The 19383-nt window shown below is 31.7% G+C and overlaps 2 protein-coding genes and 1 long non-coding RNA gene across 3 annotated transcripts in view; 2 read left to right on the top strand and 1 right to left on the bottom strand.

Moving 5' to 3' along the window:
* LOC123712782 (GAS2-like protein pickled eggs) overlaps positions 1-3532 on the top strand; it is a 56268-nt gene extending 52736 nt beyond the window's left edge. The window contains exon 5 of the mRNA XM_045666038.1: positions 519-3532. Coding sequence (XP_045521994.1) covers positions 519-1402 — 884 coding nt within the window. The 3' untranslated portion in view covers positions 1403-3532. The remainder of the gene's footprint in view (positions 1-518) is intronic.
* A 420-nt stretch (positions 3533-3952) lies between these two features.
* On the top strand, positions 3953-7700 carry LOC123713664. Its single transcript, XR_006754225.1, has 4 exons — positions 3953-4186; positions 4341-4395; positions 5249-5313; positions 7504-7700. It is a non-coding gene; the product is annotated as an uncharacterized LOC123713664 (long non-coding RNA).
* Positions 7695-18936, bottom strand: LOC123713663 (protein takeout-like). Its single transcript, XM_045667451.1, has 6 exons — positions 18826-18936; positions 11386-11478; positions 10304-10451; positions 9637-9770; positions 8586-8751; positions 7695-8085 (listed from the first exon to the last, which is right to left on the bottom strand). The coding sequence occupies exons 1-6, from the start codon at positions 18899-18901 to the stop codon at positions 7947-7949; spliced, it is 756 nt and encodes a 251-aa protein (XP_045523407.1). The 5' UTR covers positions 18902-18936; the 3' UTR covers positions 7695-7946.
* Positions 18937-19383: the final 447 nt, after the last annotated feature.

Below are 19383 nucleotides of genomic sequence, written 5' to 3' on the forward strand. Positions count from 1 at the left end.
ACCAACCGCTATTCAGAGATAAAGCGTATTCGAATCTCAATACTAAAAAAAACAAGTTCGTTAAAAATATTAAACATTTTACATTTTCTTCCAAAATTTAAAATTGATAAATTAGCCCAATACAAAACAAACTTCTCATTCTAAATCAAGATGTTAATTGGTTAGACGCAAATTTCAAAATATTTGCATACAGGTAGCTATTCTGAATAAGTAGTAATCATTATCTCCAAATGGTATTGCCATATACAACAAAACGTGACGGTTCTACTGACTTTAGGACATTATGGCCGCTTAATGGCTCATAAACTTGATAGCATTTGAAATAGGCCTGCTATTAGTTTGTTCACTTTTATCAATTGATATATTGTAGCAATGAAACCTGTCGAGTCGCATATTTGTGATTGAAATACACATTTACTCAAATGGCATAAATAGGTACAATTAGTTTATGTGTACATAATTTAATTAAATAGCATTTAAAATTTTGGAGTGTAACAAGAATGTGTCTCCTTTTTCAGAGCGTCTCGACCACGACGACGGCTGTCATGTCGATAAGACTGAGCGTGTCGACGACTACGTGAGTCTGACCACTGGTCTCCGCAAGACTGATTTCTCAGACACCTTCTACGGAGGCAGGAAGGCTAACTCAGAAGACAAGTCCAATCGCGCGAGCCCCGAGTGCATTGTTGTCCACGAAAATAACGATTCCCCGAGCAAAAGCCTTCGACCAACTAGAGAGTTATCTGAATCGCCAACGAAAACTATTCGAAATCGACAAGCCAGCAGAATCCCTCACTCCCCCGTTAGAAACCGGACTCCTAGCAGAGGAAACACACCCAGCCCAAAACACACCCCTGTACAATCGTCCCCAAAACTTACCCCCAAGCTACCACCTACATCCAGAAACACGTGGGGTGGCAGGACAGCTCCGAACCAGGCTAAGACAAAATCGCGACCCACTATCGGTACTGACACATTTGACAATCCAAATAAGTCTCCAAAAACTAAGCCAAAAGTCCAAAATGAGGCTTTTAAACGGAATTCCCCTTTAAGGGCGAGCAGCGCCACCTTACGGTCTCCACCTCAGAAACCGTTAAGCCCTCTGTTAGAGCAAATACTCCGATCAGCGGAGAGCGCAAAAGATGATGCGTCAGTTTTAGAAAAAATGAAGGAAATCATTAGGACATATTCTAAGGGAGAAGATTCTCTGTCTAGAACAAGTTCAAAAGACTCGGATTATGCGGATTTTACGTCGGCCTGGGTGATGTCTGATGGGAAGCTGGAAAGATCCACCAGCACCAGGCAGCTGGCTGCCCCCAGAAAGGACCGTGGTGCTTCCAGAATTCCAGCGCCCGTAGCTATTGGTTGTCGGCGGTCTACGTCGACCACACAGTTCCAGTGACCGATTAAGACTGAAATAAGTTTTAGTAAACAGTGAAATTGCTTTTATAGAGTTTATTATAAAGCCGGGTGACAAAATGTTCACCTTATATTAAAATAGAAACAAAACAAACAGATATGAAGATAAAAGTTTCTTGTTGGTAATCCCGGCTGTATGTAGACGATATATCACTACCATATCTATAAAGATAAGTAGTTTATTCGAATTTAAGTCTAACAATGTACTAATTATTCAATAAAGAATATTTGTACTAACAGTGACAGCTCACACGCACTTGTTTTGTGACAGTTGACATTAGTGTCACGAGCAGATACGTGTTTTTAATTTTGACGCAATGACAAAGAAAATATTAGATGGTGCTAATTTTAGCTTATTATAGTTACTTTAATTTTTTACGAATTATTTATAATTAGTTTCTGACGTTGGTATGTTTCAATATTTTAATATTAGAACATACAATGTTTTTCTATAGTATTAATTATAAGCAGTCCGGCTCAATTATAATTCAATTGGCTCAAAAACCTTTTGCATTTAGAAAGTCATTCCAATAATGCTGGGAATTTGGCAATTTACTTTTTCAGTAATCTCATTTATTCCTGAATAAGATAGAGAGCTAATGATTTCGTGGAAATAATCAAATTACCGATTACCTAAATCAATGGCAACTAATTATTATTGATCATTAATTAGTTGTGATAATTGTAACATACTTGTAAGTTTGTCTAAATAAATTTGGCAATAACAATAGCTTAGGACGTTATCGTTTTATGTCGTCAAATTGGAAATGAGATAAGGTAATATATTTTGTCAAATTGACGACAAAATTCGAATGACGTAAGAAAAGGTCGATTTCGTAGAAAATATAACTTTAAGATAGAGAAAATCTATTCAAATCGATTTAAAATTGTAGGACTGTTCAATTTTGTATGCACTTCTACGTCGTAAGGATCTAAAAACACAAAAAAACACTTTCATACCTCACTAGTATACAAGGGCAAATGTAGTATTTTTTCACCATGTGACCACAGCCGTCCATTATTTGTGGCGTAGTGTCGCTTCTTTCATTTTAATAGAAAATTTAATGTTTAATTAAATTAATGTTTGAAGCGATGAGCGTGTCGAACGTCGTTTTGGTAGAACGCGAAAACCTGGGTAGTCCTGCGCTTACTGTAGCTACTGGTTGACGATTATTTTGCGCCATCTACCAAAATTACGAAGTGAAAAAAATGGCCTGCGTATTATTTTCATTTGCTGTTAACCTATGCTTCCAAAGCCCTGGATACCAGAAGTTTTTAATTGTTTTTTTTTTAACTAATTATCCCAATACTGAAATTAAGAGATCTTATTCTTGGCTAATGTATCCTGTTTATATACAGTTATCATTAAATTATATGTTATTATAGTATGTTATGTGAAGACTTTTGTAATCTGCAAATTATGAAGCTCTTGCTTATTTAGGAAAAAGTTATGTATTTCTCACTATTTAATTCTAACTTAACTGTTAAAGTACAGATAACACAATATGTGTGACTTCACACTTTCCATTTCGGCAAATATTCTCACTGAGTGGAGTAAGTTTTCATTTCTTTGACATTCTTTTTAATTCTAATTAATTTATTATAACAAATCGTAAAAGAATATTTATTATTTAATTGTGGTGTCTGTACTTAAACATTAAATTGAGTAATATTTATTGAAATAAATATTCTCAGTGTTCTATGTTTTAGGTATGTTATAAAACAATAAAAAATATTTAACAAAAACAATTAATTTAAGATCTTGATTTTAATTTTTTTATATCAATGTAGGTTTATTATTGTATAGTTAAATATAATTATTGAAATTAGTTTACATTAAAAACTGAGAATAATTATTTTTTTAAATGTCTGTTTCTTACATCTCTGTTTCAATGTTAAAGTTTTTCACCCTTTTTTTATAAAAATAAACATTAGTTTTTTTATATAAGGGGTTTTGATACTGTGCTTGACGCATATATTTTATTTACCTAAACGTGTTATTAACGTTGGAACATAGATGTCGCTGTGCTAGAGGCTAAGTTTTCGACTTATGTTACCAGTAACTATGCCATAGAAATTGTTGTAATTCATACAATTAAATATTAATGGAAAATCCGTCTTTGATATATAACTCCTGCTTATGTCTCCTTTTCGTAAATTAAGACGTTTTTTGGACAGATTTCTAGATTTTGATTAGACGCAATATTTTTTGCTATATTTATTAAAGTGAAATCAAGTTATTGAGTAAAAAAAAATAAGTTTCATTGACATTCTCAATTAAGACATTCATTGATTGCCCCCCATTTAACATTCGATCGAACGGTGAAGAAAAACATTGTGAGGAAACCTCTTTGCCTTAGACCCTAAAAGTCGACGGTGTGCGTTCCCCCCATCTAAAAAGGTTGTAGCGCCATTGATTTATTTTTATTAAGGATATTGTTAAAGAGACGAGACTTACGAGACTGATAGAATTTTAAGTAAATACTTTATAGAGCTAGCATGAAATAACTTGTAATCTGTGGCAGATTATGTCTTCAAATCTGTCAAAAGAAAATTCATCGTACAAACACAAAATTAATTCCTAATGGGCTTTCAAGAAAATTAGTACAAACAGGAAGATGAACGGGCTGGTGATTAAAATCTGGCAGACATCAGTGTTTGTTCTTCTCGTGTTTGCTGCTTTCATGTCACTTAGAGGCCTTTGGAGAGCTACCAGAACCGCCAGGATCCCTTGTCACGATAGCTGCTAGAATCGTGAACAGGTTCGGTACAAATTAAAATATTAGAAATTAGAACGTTATTGTCTTTGGTTAATTGTGTAAGATTATTCATTACAGAATATAGATGAGTAGAACAATTATGACGATAATGTTTGATAGTAATGGGATTCCCTGTAATGAGTGTCTATAATTTTGTTCTAGTTGCTAGTGCATAATTTATACAGATGGAAGCGTGCACTAAGGGGACAAAGACCAGGTAGGTTGGGTTTGGTGTAATTGATATTGTAATATTTAAGAAATTATACCGTTTTGCGGATTTATCTATCATCCCGATATAAAATAATAATAATAATAATCCCGAAATAAAATATAAATAAAATAATTCTCCAAGAAATATTTTTTTTTAGATAATACTCAATGTATAAGGAAAGATTTAGTAGTGCCCAGCGTTAACTTGGCCTCATGATAGTTTGACAGCCATCTATTGCAGGGTACTGTGCAACCAAATGTGTTCCTGCTTCCGATATAAATATTGTTTGCATTTAACTTTAAAAGTAAGTACAGATTCAATATTCCGTAATGGCGGAGGACATTTTGTTGCACTATACCTAAAACTCCCTCTGAAATCCGTCTTGTAAGCAATAGGAATACTCATCATATTCTATTTTAGCGACCCGAAAAATAAGTAAAAAAATGTCTAATATACAATTCCACTTTAATAGGTAAACGTAAATTTACATTCGATAAAAATGTTTTTTGTTTTGTTTGAACTGAATATAAAGGTCTGGAGGCCTCGGCAACAAAGGAGTGGAGGCCCCTGTCCCCAAATTATTTTTCAAATTAATTTTTATTTCAGTCAAGCTTTTCAATAAATAATTTATTGTGAAACCAAGTAGATTATTTTAGAATTAAACTAACATATATCCCAAGAAAAGTTGTTTCCTAGTTGTATTTAAAACATTTATACACAAAACACATATTTAGTTTTAAATACCCACTATCTTGGGCTGTAGCCCCGGTTGCCCTCCCCTAAATCCGGCCCTGGGTTTGAAAACGATGTATTCTTTTTATCATATTTCACTGTGTTATAATAATATTTACTTTTATAGGAACGAAATGGAATATAAAAGCGTTATGTTGGGTGGCCTTATTTACATTCTGTTAGTTGGCATATGTAAGTTTTGGAATTTTTAGTTAATACATATATTCCATCGCACTTAGGATGCAAATGTGGAATTCATTTTATATATTTAGTGAATTAGTGTTAGTGTACTTTAATATTAAGTGCTAAACAGTGAAAGAAAAAAATTGAACACAAGAACAGAGTGTCTTCCCTTTATGAGGGTGTAAGTAGTGTTATTGGACACTTACTTATGATAACAATCCTTTTTAATAATAGACTTAAATTGCTTATTAGACTTAAGTTAGGCTAGATCGTAATGATCCATGATGTCGTACTGAAGACACATGTATGTAAAAAAAATTTATAGTATAAGTACTTTTAGTTTTTAAATGCACCATTTGACTTGCTATTACCCATTTTAAAGAGTATGTAAAATTTCAGTGATAAATAACTGCATATTTAGTTATTATTTATGCATCGTAGAATTCGATCAATATAAGATTCAATACTTTAATCATAGGATTTAATACTTTTGCACATACAGAGTAATTACTACTGAGGCTAATGCCTTTGCACATACGACGTTTTTCTCACCTTCTGAGCTTTCTAACCATAGGGTTAAAATAGTAAACTTTAATGTAGTTGCCTCATCATAAATCTAGAGCAAACGGCGCAGCAAAACATTTTAGAGTCTTTATTTCATTAGTATATATACTTAGTCTTGCCATTAATACTGAAACAAAGAAAAACTATTTTTTTTTCTATAACAAATAACATTTATAACTTTTACAGCGTATTAGTAAAACAATTTAAAATATAAAAGGTTTATTCGAAGACGTGTTCTCCATTGACTGCAATACCGTCCTTTAAATGTTGAGGACAGTTATCAATAGAAGCACGCACCGCACTCGCTCCATGCGAAAATTATTCACTGCCAATAGTACGGATTGTGTTAGGGACTCCAAATTATCATGGCGTTTAGAGCAAGCAGTACTCTCTAAAACTGACCATAAATCATAATCCAGCGGATTCAGATCGGGACTAGACGAAGGCAAGTCTTCAGCTCTGATGAAGTACGAAACGTTTGTTTCCAACCAAGACTGCGTAGACCGAGCTTTATGACCCGGCGCCGAGTCTTGCTGGAAAGACTATTTTTGGTTATTGAACATCACTAATACCATCACAGCTAATACCCCACCAAGCTATCACTACAGTCGGATAGTGTCGACTAATTGGAGCTTTGAGCATAAATACGGTCATATTGTTTGTTAAAATGTGATCATCGGCTTTACCACCCTATCCTTTTTTTTAATATCAGTTAAGAAGTGACTAGTACATCTCTTATAGCCTATAAGTCCTAAGTCATCTTTTAAAATACGTGACATGGTTCTAGTCCCGTAGATCTTCATCTCCCGAGATAAAACATTTTACTAACACCAAGCGTATGGAGCTTTAAAAGTTGCATTTGGCTCCATACCTACTTTGTGTAATGCAATCACAGCGATTCGGTTCTCTTTATCATGACACTCCAATTTAGTTTCGCAAAATATTGAACAATGTATTGGCGCCAAAATACCCAATGAACAATCATATAAAATGACAGATTCCAAATTCGAATGTAATATTTTTTTAATTTTCAATTGTAACAGTATTTATGGCCAGACTAAGTATATATAGCCTTCTACGACATTAGAAATTCTCAATTTTGTCATTAAAAATTCTCATATTTCTCTTTGATGAAGTTATACGTGGGTAACACTGAAGATGTTTAGAACGGGCCAGCTAGAAACATTGCAGATGAAAACTTTTTTTGAATTTAAATTTAAGAACGCTTTGGTAACCGAATGTAGTATATTGTATTCATTTGTCATTTGTTTTTGTGAATTGGCGGCAAATCTAAAACTCGTGATTCTTCTGGTGGTTTCTCAGTGGTTCCATCGAATGCAATAATGTGTAGAGAGAAACGAAGATTACTTCGAAAAATAATCAAAGTATCGGCAACTTTCTACATTAAGCCGTTTTTTAATTTTCTAAACATTTTCAGTGATACCTAGGTATAATAAAAAAACATACTCTAGACGAAATTTATAGTACTATACGTTACACTCAATTTAAAATAACAAGCGTTACAGTTTTAGCCTTAAATTCTTTCTACATCTAACGGTAGAGGTTCTATCGTACTGAAGAACAAACATTTGAGTTAAATTTAATAAGCATAATTTTCTCTTAAATTAATTTCAGTGATAGTGATAAACGAAGCATTCTGCAAATCTATTTGCTTAAAAAACGCTCAGCGAGCTGCAAATCAAGCAATGCCAGACATTGATTTAAACGAACGGAAGCCTTCAAAATCCAGACCGATATAAAACACATCTGACGTGTTGAACGACATACTAGATGGCGCTGTACTAAATAGTGAAATAAAACGGCAATTCTTATGTAGTCTTTTATTTACTTAAAAATAATTAAAGCAGTAATAAATACAGCCAGCGCACTCTAGTTAAAATGTTGAAGACCATGTGCTAAGGGCTTATTATATTAGAATTCCTTACATTATTACCATTATACATAAACGTATTTTTGTTTTGTCTCGTTTTATTAAATCTGAAGTTTATTTGACGAAAAGAGATGAAACATAAAAGTATACGTGACGTAACGGAATATCTTAAAATTAATATCACAGTCTATTCCTCAGGAAATATTTTGTTCATTGGTACAGCATTAAATATTTTGTTAGCGACATCTTGGAACACTGAACTTAAACTCTTTTCATAGGCGTCTTTTAATTCATTGAACACCAAATCTGAATTTTCGTTCAGGAACCTGTAAAAAGATTTAAATATAATCTGTTTTAAAACCCATTATGGCCCTTTATTTGGTATTTATTTTTGTTGTTATAATATTATTGTCCACCAGGGGTTCGTATAATCTTAAGAGGGAAGGTTCTGCCTGCCATAATATGTCGTTATTTGAATGTCGGACATCATGTTTGCCTTCACCGTATGAGCAAATATGAAGTTTGTACATAGTTAAAACCTATGCCGTGATTCGAACGCCACACCCGGGGGTTGAACGTCGCATCCTTAGGCCACTATGCAAGCTAAATAAATAACGTAATTTATATTATATTTTAAGAAAATATAACAAAGTAATATTATTTTACTTAAGCGCCACCTATTTATGCTTAAATAAACGTAGGCTTAAATAAGCGCTGCACCTTTTACTCTTTAAATTGTCACTAGGTGGCGTTGTACCACATTATTTCTAAGATACCTGTATTTACCACATAACAGCTGTCGCCGCTAGATGGCGTTTGTACTTACAAATTCATCTGATCGCCCAGTCGTTTGTCGCCATTAAACAAATTGGAGAAATTCAAATAGACTTTCTTCGGAATAAACTTTACTCGGTAATCGCGAATTCGCATGTATGTCTCCCCGTCTCTTACTATTGGTTCGCCTATTAGATCGTGCTTCACTACCAGGTTTACTAAAGACGAAGTTAAACATATTAAGACAGTTAAATATAGTATATTATATAGTAGATACTGTTTTGTAGATTTTTGAAGTGAAACTTCTTTATCGGCGTTGGGAAAAAATTTACCGTCATACTATTTCGTTACGCGCCATCTTTTTCTTGTCCCTTTATTAGATATTAGAAAAGATTCAAAGCCATTAATAACAAAAATATATAATAACGATAACAATGTTAGTAATAATTCTATGACTAATAATGAAATTCTATAATAATCTTAGTAGTGATAAGGTAAAATGAAATAATTGTATCATTTGTATTCATGTCTATGATATTAAAAGCCTTTTGTTAAACTTTATCTAATTTAACCAATTTCTGTTGCATATAGTTGATCATTATTCGAAAAATAAGGTCATAAAGAAGTTTCACTTCTTATGTTGAAGTTTCACTCGTGTGTACTATTACTACTAGTACACGCACATATTTTTTTTAAATAAAAAAATTTTCTCCACAGAAAAAGAATACAATTGTAAACTTTGCCCTTTTCCGAAATTGACCGAATTTTGGTTCAGCAAGTATCTTAATGTCAGAGCTAGTATTCAGAACAAGGCATTTTCTATAAAAAACAGTTATGTTATTAATGTTATATAATGAAACTCACAGCCGTATAATGCAGCCCCAAACAATAAAGAAGAAAAAAATCAGCAGCATGTATATAATATTAAATTTTTCTATAGTAACATCTAAAAATCGCTCTACGTATAAACTTAGCCACATAGAAGACGGTACCTAGCTACATTTGGGGGGCGTACCTAAGAAAGTTACGCCAGATACTTTAATTTTAAATTTAGAGTTTCAAAGAATACCAGTATTTTGTACGTCTTATAAATAGTTACCTACCCATAGTTACGTTAGCAATGCCCTTTCCCTGTATGGGTAGAACTAGGATTCTGCCCTTCATGACATAATCTGCGATAAACTCCATTTTAGGTGTCACCGTCTCCGTCCGTAGTCTATAGTGCTTTAAGTCTGTCCTGGAATATCGTAGAACAAAAAAATCTAAGAATCTTGCACTAAATAATAATAATAATTTTACGACGATATTGTTATTTGTTACTGAAAAAAAAACAATCATTATTAAAAAAAACACACTTTGTCGCTACTCCTATCTTCGAAGACATATAAAATGCAGAAGATCAAAAGCAGAATACGGCTTTTCCCCCCGTATCACCTCGACATCCGTGGTTCCACCAATGTATGTGATACCAGCTGCCCACTGAATCTTTCCGAACCAATTCGAATTAGGGTACTTTAAGAGAAGGACCAAAAAGGCCGGCATCGCCTTTGCGAGCCTGTTATTGAGTGTCCATAGGCGGTATCACTTAACATCAGTTGATCCTGTCCGTTTGCCCCCTAAAAAATCATAGTCGACTTTTAATTGACTGATTAATAAAACCATTTTAGGTTATAATTATAAAATTTATAATCACAACTTTTACGATTAGAATAAGTGTCTGTTTTCACTTTTGTTTTAATTTCTACTTTGAATTTTAAATTTTATTCTTACTTGTAATGAGTAACAATGGTATCAGTTAGACCGTGCAACTGAATATTCTTGTAATTCTGGGCGATGACGACGGGTCCGGCGCCAGCTTCTATGTTCATACCTGACACTGATAATGGTTCTAGAGGAGGTACTGCAAGTTCTGAAATACCTAAAAACCCCACATATTTGATAAATTATTGTATTTGTATTAGCGAGATCTTAAAACTTCTCGTTTAGTTTAAAAGTTTTAAGATAAGTCGGGTTTAATCGAACACTTATAACTCGACTGGAAGGATTTTCATGGTTTTTTATTTATTTTATCTCCGTCCCGAATAAATTGGAAATTTTATGAAACAATAAAATGCACAATGTTCATGGGTTTTGTAACTGTCTATTTTTTAATATTCAACCTTCAACTCGGTAACTCAAAGAACGTATTTAAATGAAGGTTTCGCCAAGATATATTGACAATATAATGGCGTACTTCATATTTAAAAAATATAATAATGTTAGTAATGAAAAAGGATATATTATACATTACTTGTGAATAATTTTATTAAAGTAGTAAAGATAATATTTTTTTGTATTAATTGTATCAACTTTCATCAATCATAAATTAGTTCAGCTAATCTGTAACACGACATTCATTGACTGTTAGGCGGTACAAGGTTTGCCGGCATCTACTGAACAGCATCATACTATGAAAGATGTAAAACATCATACATATCACGTGATTATAAATGCTAGCTAACATATGTCTTAATATATATATACCTTAAGCATGATATGTGCGATATTGGGTATCTTATTTATTTATAATATAATATTAGATATTTTATTATCTATATTTTTTTTCGAAATTATTGTATTGGCGTAAGTGTATGTATGTTTGTGAATAAATAAATATATATTTATATCAGATTATAAAATCTGATAAAAGCCAAGAGGCTGATTGCAGATAGACAAAAGTTATAAAAAAAAACTTTCCAAATAATCGTTACAAAGTATGTACTCTCTAACTGAGACTTATCGTCAATTAAGAGGATTGTGCGGAAGATATTACATATATATTAAGCAAATAACCAAATAGCATTGACCCGTACCTTTCTTCATCTTCCTGAGCGCGTCGGGCACCGCGTGCTTGAGGCATTCATCGATGGCGACGTCGTTCTGTCGACATCTTGTAAACTCAGCCGCTGCAACAATTGCAACAGTCAGGACTAGTGGCCTTTAGCAATAGTCACGTGTCTGAATACATCTTCGAGATAAAGCTAAAAAAATCTTTTGAATTTCTAGAAATTTCTTAAGTTTTTAAGAGTGATTACATTATATATTTGCGGCGAGATCCGGCTTCGTACGACTGGAATTTTTGAAGTATTTTGGAAATAAATATAGCGTATGTTATTCTAAGAATGTAGCACACATAGAATAATTTTTGAAATCGGACTAGTAATTTTTTAATTTCTTCGTTTCAAACATACAGAAATTCAAATATTTCCGCTTATATGTATGTCTTTAACACATATACTAGATAATGATAATTTCTTAATTTAATATTTTACCAATCAAAACCTAGATCTATTAAATACATATATGCTAGTAACCTGTGATAGTATTATTTATGTATACAATTCTTATATACATATTTAGCTTTATTTCTTGGAATTAATTAAATATATTATAATGAATAAATAATAGCAATAAAACATCCGTCAATACGTGTTTAACAATTGTGAATAAAATATATGTAAAATAAAATAATTTAAGAATGTATATATTATATTAGATTTAACAATAATTAACGACTTATTTAACCACCATTTCTTGTATATTTAATCCATTTAAGTCGGAAGTCCACACAAGTCGGTCTGCCCGAAGCTTCTTTACTTCACGTGACACAGTATTGGCAGACACTTAATACTCGTTATAAATACCGAATTTTATCCGAGTTATTTGATTAAAGTTTAAAAAATATGTTTAAAAGGTCAAACGTATTTGTTAACCAATTAATCTATACGAGCCACATTTTATGCAAACAGTGCGTGAAAGAATTCGAATAAACTTGACCTTGTATTGCGTAACTAGAGTCAAACACCTTTTAGTCTCGAATACAGGTCTATATTTTTTTTATTCTCTCTTATTCTTAAAAAAATTTAATACTATCAAATATCTTTACCAGCAAATAATCAATCATAACACTATAACATTAATCTAGACATGTCGATACAGAGTATTCTAAATAAATATGTATTATATTTTACAGACACCTTTTATGTAAATAGAGTTAATTTATAAGGAATGTAGTTTATGTAAGAAAATATTTTAAAACCGTATTAATAATTTATCTATATTTATTAGTGTATTGCAATATGTATTTAAAAATGATGTTAATAACACAGAAATAAGTATTAATTATTTCACATTTAATACAACACAAACACACACATATACATATATATATATATATATATATATATATATATATATATATATATATATATATATATATAAATATATATATATATTATCGAAAAAATTGCATAAGACTGCGTTAATCGTTGCGTTAATCCATCTTAGATTTTTCACTGATTTAAGGTGTTAATGTGAATACATGCAATCATATAAGCCACGGGGTTAACGGATAAATGGTAGTCCGAGATGTTAGGAAAGGGCGTAATATTCCACTCGTCTTACAAAATAAGAGAATCGGGGACGAGGCCAGCTGCAGTTGCCAAACCCTGACCACAATACACTCGACAAATTACTCTATATAAACACACTAGCTTTAACCTCTGACATGGCTTGCTATGGCTTTCGTCTTTAAGGACATTAAAAAAAACTAAGATATAAAGGCGATATTTTTTTTAACAAGTGTTGTTACCACGATTAATCGTACTCGTAACTGATATTATTCGCATTATATCAGTTAGAGCAGTGTTGGCCTAGTGGCTTCAGCTTGCGACTCTCATTCCTGAGGTCGTACGTTCGATCCCCGGCTGTGCACCAATGGATTGTCTTTCTATGTGCGTCTTTAATATTATCTTGAACGGTGAAGGAAAACATCGTGAGGAAACTGGCTTGCCGTAGAACCAAAAAGTCGACGGCGTCAGGCACAGAAGGCTGATCACCTACTTGCCTGTTAGATTTACAAATGATCATGAAACAGATAAAGAAATCTGAGGCCCAGACATAAAAAGGTTGTAGCGTCATTGATTTATTTTATTATATCAGTTAAATGATTTATTATAGTAAATGGAAGATACTATAATTGTTAAGAACTTATAAGTTAAACAATTGTCCGAATACCGATATTTTTCTAAGTTTCATTTTTAACGGTGTTAATAATTCATTTTCTTTCCATCCACATCGAATTCAAATTATTTATCTAATAAGTCTTAAATATTATTTAAAGTTAGTTTATTTACATTGGCAACACCACATAAACGTTTACACTTAAATATAAAATACTTTCTCTTCATAATATTTACGTACAAAAAATTCAAGATAGACATGTAATGTGCACGCGCATCCTTGCTAAAGGCCTAGACCGAAATTCGTGGAGATTTGTTTTGCACACTGCATATATTTGGAAAAGGAATTTTCCATCGCTACGCTAAATCTACATACATAAAACAAAATTTTAAAAGTAAATGTATTCTTGAAGTTCTCTTTCGTCTCTTACTGTAAATTTAACGTAATGACACAAATAAGTACGTCAGTTAAAACGGTCCAATTGAAGTTATTTATTTTTTATGAATATGGGATATTAAGCAAACTCCTGATTAATGATCACTTACTTGTCCTAAAATGTAAATAAAGAATGATGAAAAAATATATATATAAGCGTTCAGTCCTGGCTTTGCTGATCTAATAGCTTAGACATATAGGTATATCGGATATTTTTGTAGATATTATGGATGTCTTACATAAAACATACCTCTATGATCCATTGTTAATAGTTTCCACAGCGTAGGCGATAAAGAAATTACAATTGTTTCTTTTCACACATTTTACATTATCGTTTATCAAAGTTTTGATAGGAATTCCTAACCTTTTAAAAATATTGAATAGTCTATGTTAATCAAGGATAATGCTGGATTACAACGGTGTATGGCTTTTTGAAATCGCTACACTTTTTGGCCTATTCAATGTAAACAATCAAATCTTTCGAATATTAGAGTAGATAGAATTCTGCAGCAGACCTTTCAATACATCAGGTGAACATAATGCTTGAAACCGCTGCAGCATTTAAGAATAATATGCGCTACTACGCGGTTGCGGTTGAACTATAAACAACACGAAAATACGAAAGAAACCATCATTATGCCTATTTATCATCGTAACGGTAATTTCTTAAATGGATTTAAATATTTCCGTATTACTAAGAATACAAATGATAAAAACTCGCAAACTACTGGTTAAGAATAACTTACGTTTGTATGCAAGGTTTGTCTCCATAAGGAGCCAGGAAGTTAATGACTTACTTCTATATTTACTTAATAGAACAAAACAGTTTTTGGCATCATGCATTATAAACCAAAATAAAGATGTTTATACATTTTCGCCGTAGTTTGAAGCTTGCAGAATCTTTTGATTATATTGTGTGCCTGATCCTTCCCGTTCCGTATCGTACCGTTTTATATAGGTACCTATCTGGATGACTTCCATGACAAACATGGCTCATGCTTATGTACCGAGATTCAAAAAATATAAATAACATCACACAGTTACACACAACATACATAACAAATACTATTTATATATTTTAATAAAAATTCAATTTTTTTATGTAACTCTTTTATAGTTGCGTTGCGTAAAATAATTTTTATTAAGGTGGTTTGTGTTAGTTAACAATAATGAAAGTTTATTTAATTTATTAAAAATATCAGATCTAAATTTTCGCTTCCTGATTCTTTAATTTATAACAATTATTTACATTCAATTAACGAAGACTGTGACTGAAATATATATTATGCTTTTTAAATTTAAATATACCACTTCTGTAGCTTAGGTACGCATGGCAATAATACGCAATTTTATTTGAAATTCTCTATGATACTAAAGGCCTATCCAGATGAACCACTCCTTATATGGAAATTGTATTCGTTTTTACAACAAACTCCCAAGGGAAATTAGAGAATTATCACTAAATAATTTCAAAGCCTTCGTTAAACGTAAATTAATCAATAAAGCCTTTTATAAATTTGACAAATACTTCAATGATCCTAATCCTTGGGATTGATTTGCTCCAGTTCAAACAATTTGTATGTCTCAATACTTGGCGATTAAAAAGAGTGGCGGAAAGTTTCTTGCCAGTTCTTCTTACCCGCTCTATGCCCTTGACTTGCGAACTTGTAGTAAACGTAAATTTACAATTAATTTAACTTCTTTTTGACGTTCATAAGTGTACTTGTTTACCTATATGAATAAAGATTTTTTGAGTTAATAAATAATAATAAGACGCAACAATTTTACAACCAACTTTTTTTTGACTAAAAATGTTTTTACCAACAGACTTTATTACGCAACTTCGAAGCACTAAATGTTATTTATATTTTTGAATTAATTGAAAGAATCGTGTTCTCTAGAAAAGAAAAAAGAATATCATAAAAAATACTCCAAAGATATCCCGTCTGTTTTCTGCCTTCAATTAATATAATTATCAAAATTTGTCACGATAAATGCTATTTGGCTACAAAATGTGGACTATTTGTATCCCAAAGCATTTATCAACTAGCGGCCTGTCCCGGTTCGCACGGCTGAACACTTTTTTATAATTTTGAAAATAAATATGTATAGCCACTAATTATAATATATTTACTTTATAATTACTAAGAGTATTCACTATTCAAATAGTGAAAGATTTTTTAATTCGTGTCAACAGTTCGACTTAATGTTTAGATAAAAACTAAAACTTAATTGGCATAAAAAGGTACCTATGTTCTTGTATAAACTAAGACTTAAAAAGAAAATTCCCATTAAGGAATACACAACGTGTTAGGATAATAAGAGAGTAATCGTTACATAAATTTTACGGTACAATAAGTTGATATCCTAGAGCGTTATTAAGCACTCGCGGAGAGCGTAACGAAAGTTATTACGCAACTTGTACTTATAAAGATTACGTACTGTTTTCACCAACAATATCTTAGCATTTAGTACGTTAGAAGTTGGTTTTAGAGAATCGTTAGTTTTTAAGAATGTATTACGATGATTATGATTGATAAGATCTTATTATGATTTCACAAGAGGCCAGATTATCTTTTATAATTTGTACATAGATAATATTATTTTATGCAGAAGGGGTTTAGTGTAGTTCAGTTGCTATGTGAGGGTAGGGTTGTTAGGCGTATTCATTTTTAATTTATCCAAGGAGGTGACAATTACAAAATTAATAAACAATTACGAAACGATGTCAAATATTGTTTGTTTATTTGAAAGACACCCGAAGTGTCTATGATCAGAGATCAAATCAAACCCTTGAGAGTGGGAGATAATTTTTGAAACTAAAACAAGGTTCTTAATATAATATTAAGTATAAGGAAGAAGAGACTGATAAGAAGTTATTTCTATCGTATTGGATTACGCGTTCATAAATATGTACTTCTGAAATACTTAATCGAAACACTTAATCCACATAATAATTGTTATCGTTTAGGTAAGTTACATCTAATCACCTAACGGAGTTTTTGCACTTCGCTGATCTTGTTCTACGTAATTTGCTGAAACTTAACTTGAAAAAAAAAAAGTTAACTTTTTATCTACGAAATAATTACATACTAATAACTAGATTTTATTAAAAAGGTTAAACCGCAATCGGAAGGTAGTAGGATGACAAATAAGTTGACAAGTATTGACGCATGCAAATGGGTCCATTGCGAACAGAACCTTCGCACGCGCGCCCATGAGTCTTTGGCCATTATTGGCTATTTGCTAAGGTTAATGACATGATGGCCTCAGCCTAGGATTATAATGGTTGAAGGCCTTATAAAAATAGCAAGAGTAAAACTGAAGGACTATAGAGGCTTGTGGGGAACAAATCAGCAAAACATATATCAGTAACTTGAGTATAAAGTACTAACAAAATGGTTCTACGTTGACTAAGATTTTAAATTAAATATGTATATCCCAATAACAGCCTTGAATGGACTTACTAGTAGTAAGTAGTTTAAGTACAAATAAAAAAATATGTCAAAGAAAGCATAAAAAAAGAAAGAGCCGCGGCTTCAGCAATTGACCACCAGTTATAAAAAGTTCGTAAGGACGTCTTACATGCTGAGCAATAGTATTGTCTTTTGTTAACATAGCTTTTACACATTAAGAAAACACTTCTTTTTTTACTTATAATTATTTGCATAATTTGAAATTTAATTTTTTTCCGACGTTTCGCGTGCTTTACAGCGTGCGTGGTCACGGTGATAATTATTAGTTTATAATAATAATACATAGCTTCAATCCGTTTAAAAAGTGTTTTCTTAATGCTGAGCAATTTTAAAACACAAATATAACAGCTTCAAATAACCTTAAAATTAAAATTATAGTATTTATTATCTTATTTATAAATTAGGTTCTAAAAGGTAGTTGTCGGTGTTTCAGATAGAGATTCAGAAACGAGTCTCAACGCCGACTATGACTCCCGGATGTCAAAATTCAACACATTTTTGACGTATGAGGCTGAGTAAGTATACACTAAGTATTTAATATTTATATGTGCAGTTAAAGTTGTGGTTTTTATTTGCAAATTACAGCTTGCGGTGGTATTTATGAATATGAATAAAATTATGCATTCCTTTGTTTACGAGTTGTCATATGCAAAGTTATAGGTTCTAAGAATCTTTTACACACAATGTAGCAAGGTAAACGTTGATATTAGGCACTTAAAATAACACGTAGTTCAAATAAATAATACGCGTTACTATGGAGAAATTCGTTTCGTTTGCAAGTAACTATATGAATTTTTAAAACGCCATTACACTTAAACTGCTCGTACAGATTTCATAAATTGGCAAAAATAATCTAATTGACAACGTTACAGGCATTTATAAATAACTAAATATAAGAATCTATATAATAATAAAATCGATTGTATATGATATACAATCAATTAATTTATTTAATTAATAATTATGTTTGAGTTCGATAGTCCATTTATCGAGGAAGATTAGAAAGCACAGGATAGCTAGTATATGTTTTTTAACTATATTTGTCACGTAAAATATAATACATTACATTATAATATAATACATACAAATTTTAATTCTGCTCTCACTAGGAATAAAAAAAAAATATACCCTAAAACCGACCGACATTTAATTTTTTTTCTTATTTATGCCCATAAGCCTGCTTGTATTTCGACATAAAATACGGCAACATAGCATGCAGTTTACAGCTCATCTAACATAGCCTGGCGTACATATGAATAAAATTATGGGAGTATAAATATGAATACAATAATATTAATACAATTTATTTACTAGAATCTGAAAATGTCATAATCTCTTTTTATAATTTGGGCAATTTAAAAACAAACTAAAAATACTTACGCAATGAATTTTCTGCGATCACTGAACTTATAATAAAAAATAGAAATAAAAACATTTTTCTTTCACTAAAAATCATTTTTATCAACGAGTGCGAACTTCACGCTCTCTCGCAAACAACTGATTTCGCGCGCTTTTCACTGTCATATATATTTTTTTTATTGCGTATGTAAATCACAAACGAGTTTGTTTTGGATGCAACTTTAAAATTATTTCCATCCCTTCACCAATGCGTGAAATATTTCACCACTTTCATACGACCTTCAATTTCAACTTAAACAAATATTATGGTTCATATTGCTAAATGTTTCTGGTTTATAAGGTCGGCCACTAAGAGTTTTCGAGTTTGTAATATTTTGTAGGTATACAAGGTGAAAAATATGTCCTAAGGATTATGTTTTAGCTTTCAATAAGAGTGTAGCAAGAGAAAGTCATACAAAAATTATTAATTTATAATTACGTGGTCAGTATACGTACGTAGGATAATTTCAGAGATTTTCTTTCGCGATATAAGTCCAATTCGATTTAACAGGCGGAAGTCACACTTAGCGCTTGATGCTT

Source organism: Pieris brassicae, chromosome 8 (assembly GCF_905147105.1).
Source record: "Pieris brassicae chromosome 8, ilPieBrab1.1, whole genome shotgun sequence".
Taxonomy (NCBI): domain Eukaryota; kingdom Metazoa; phylum Arthropoda; class Insecta; order Lepidoptera; family Pieridae; genus Pieris; species Pieris brassicae.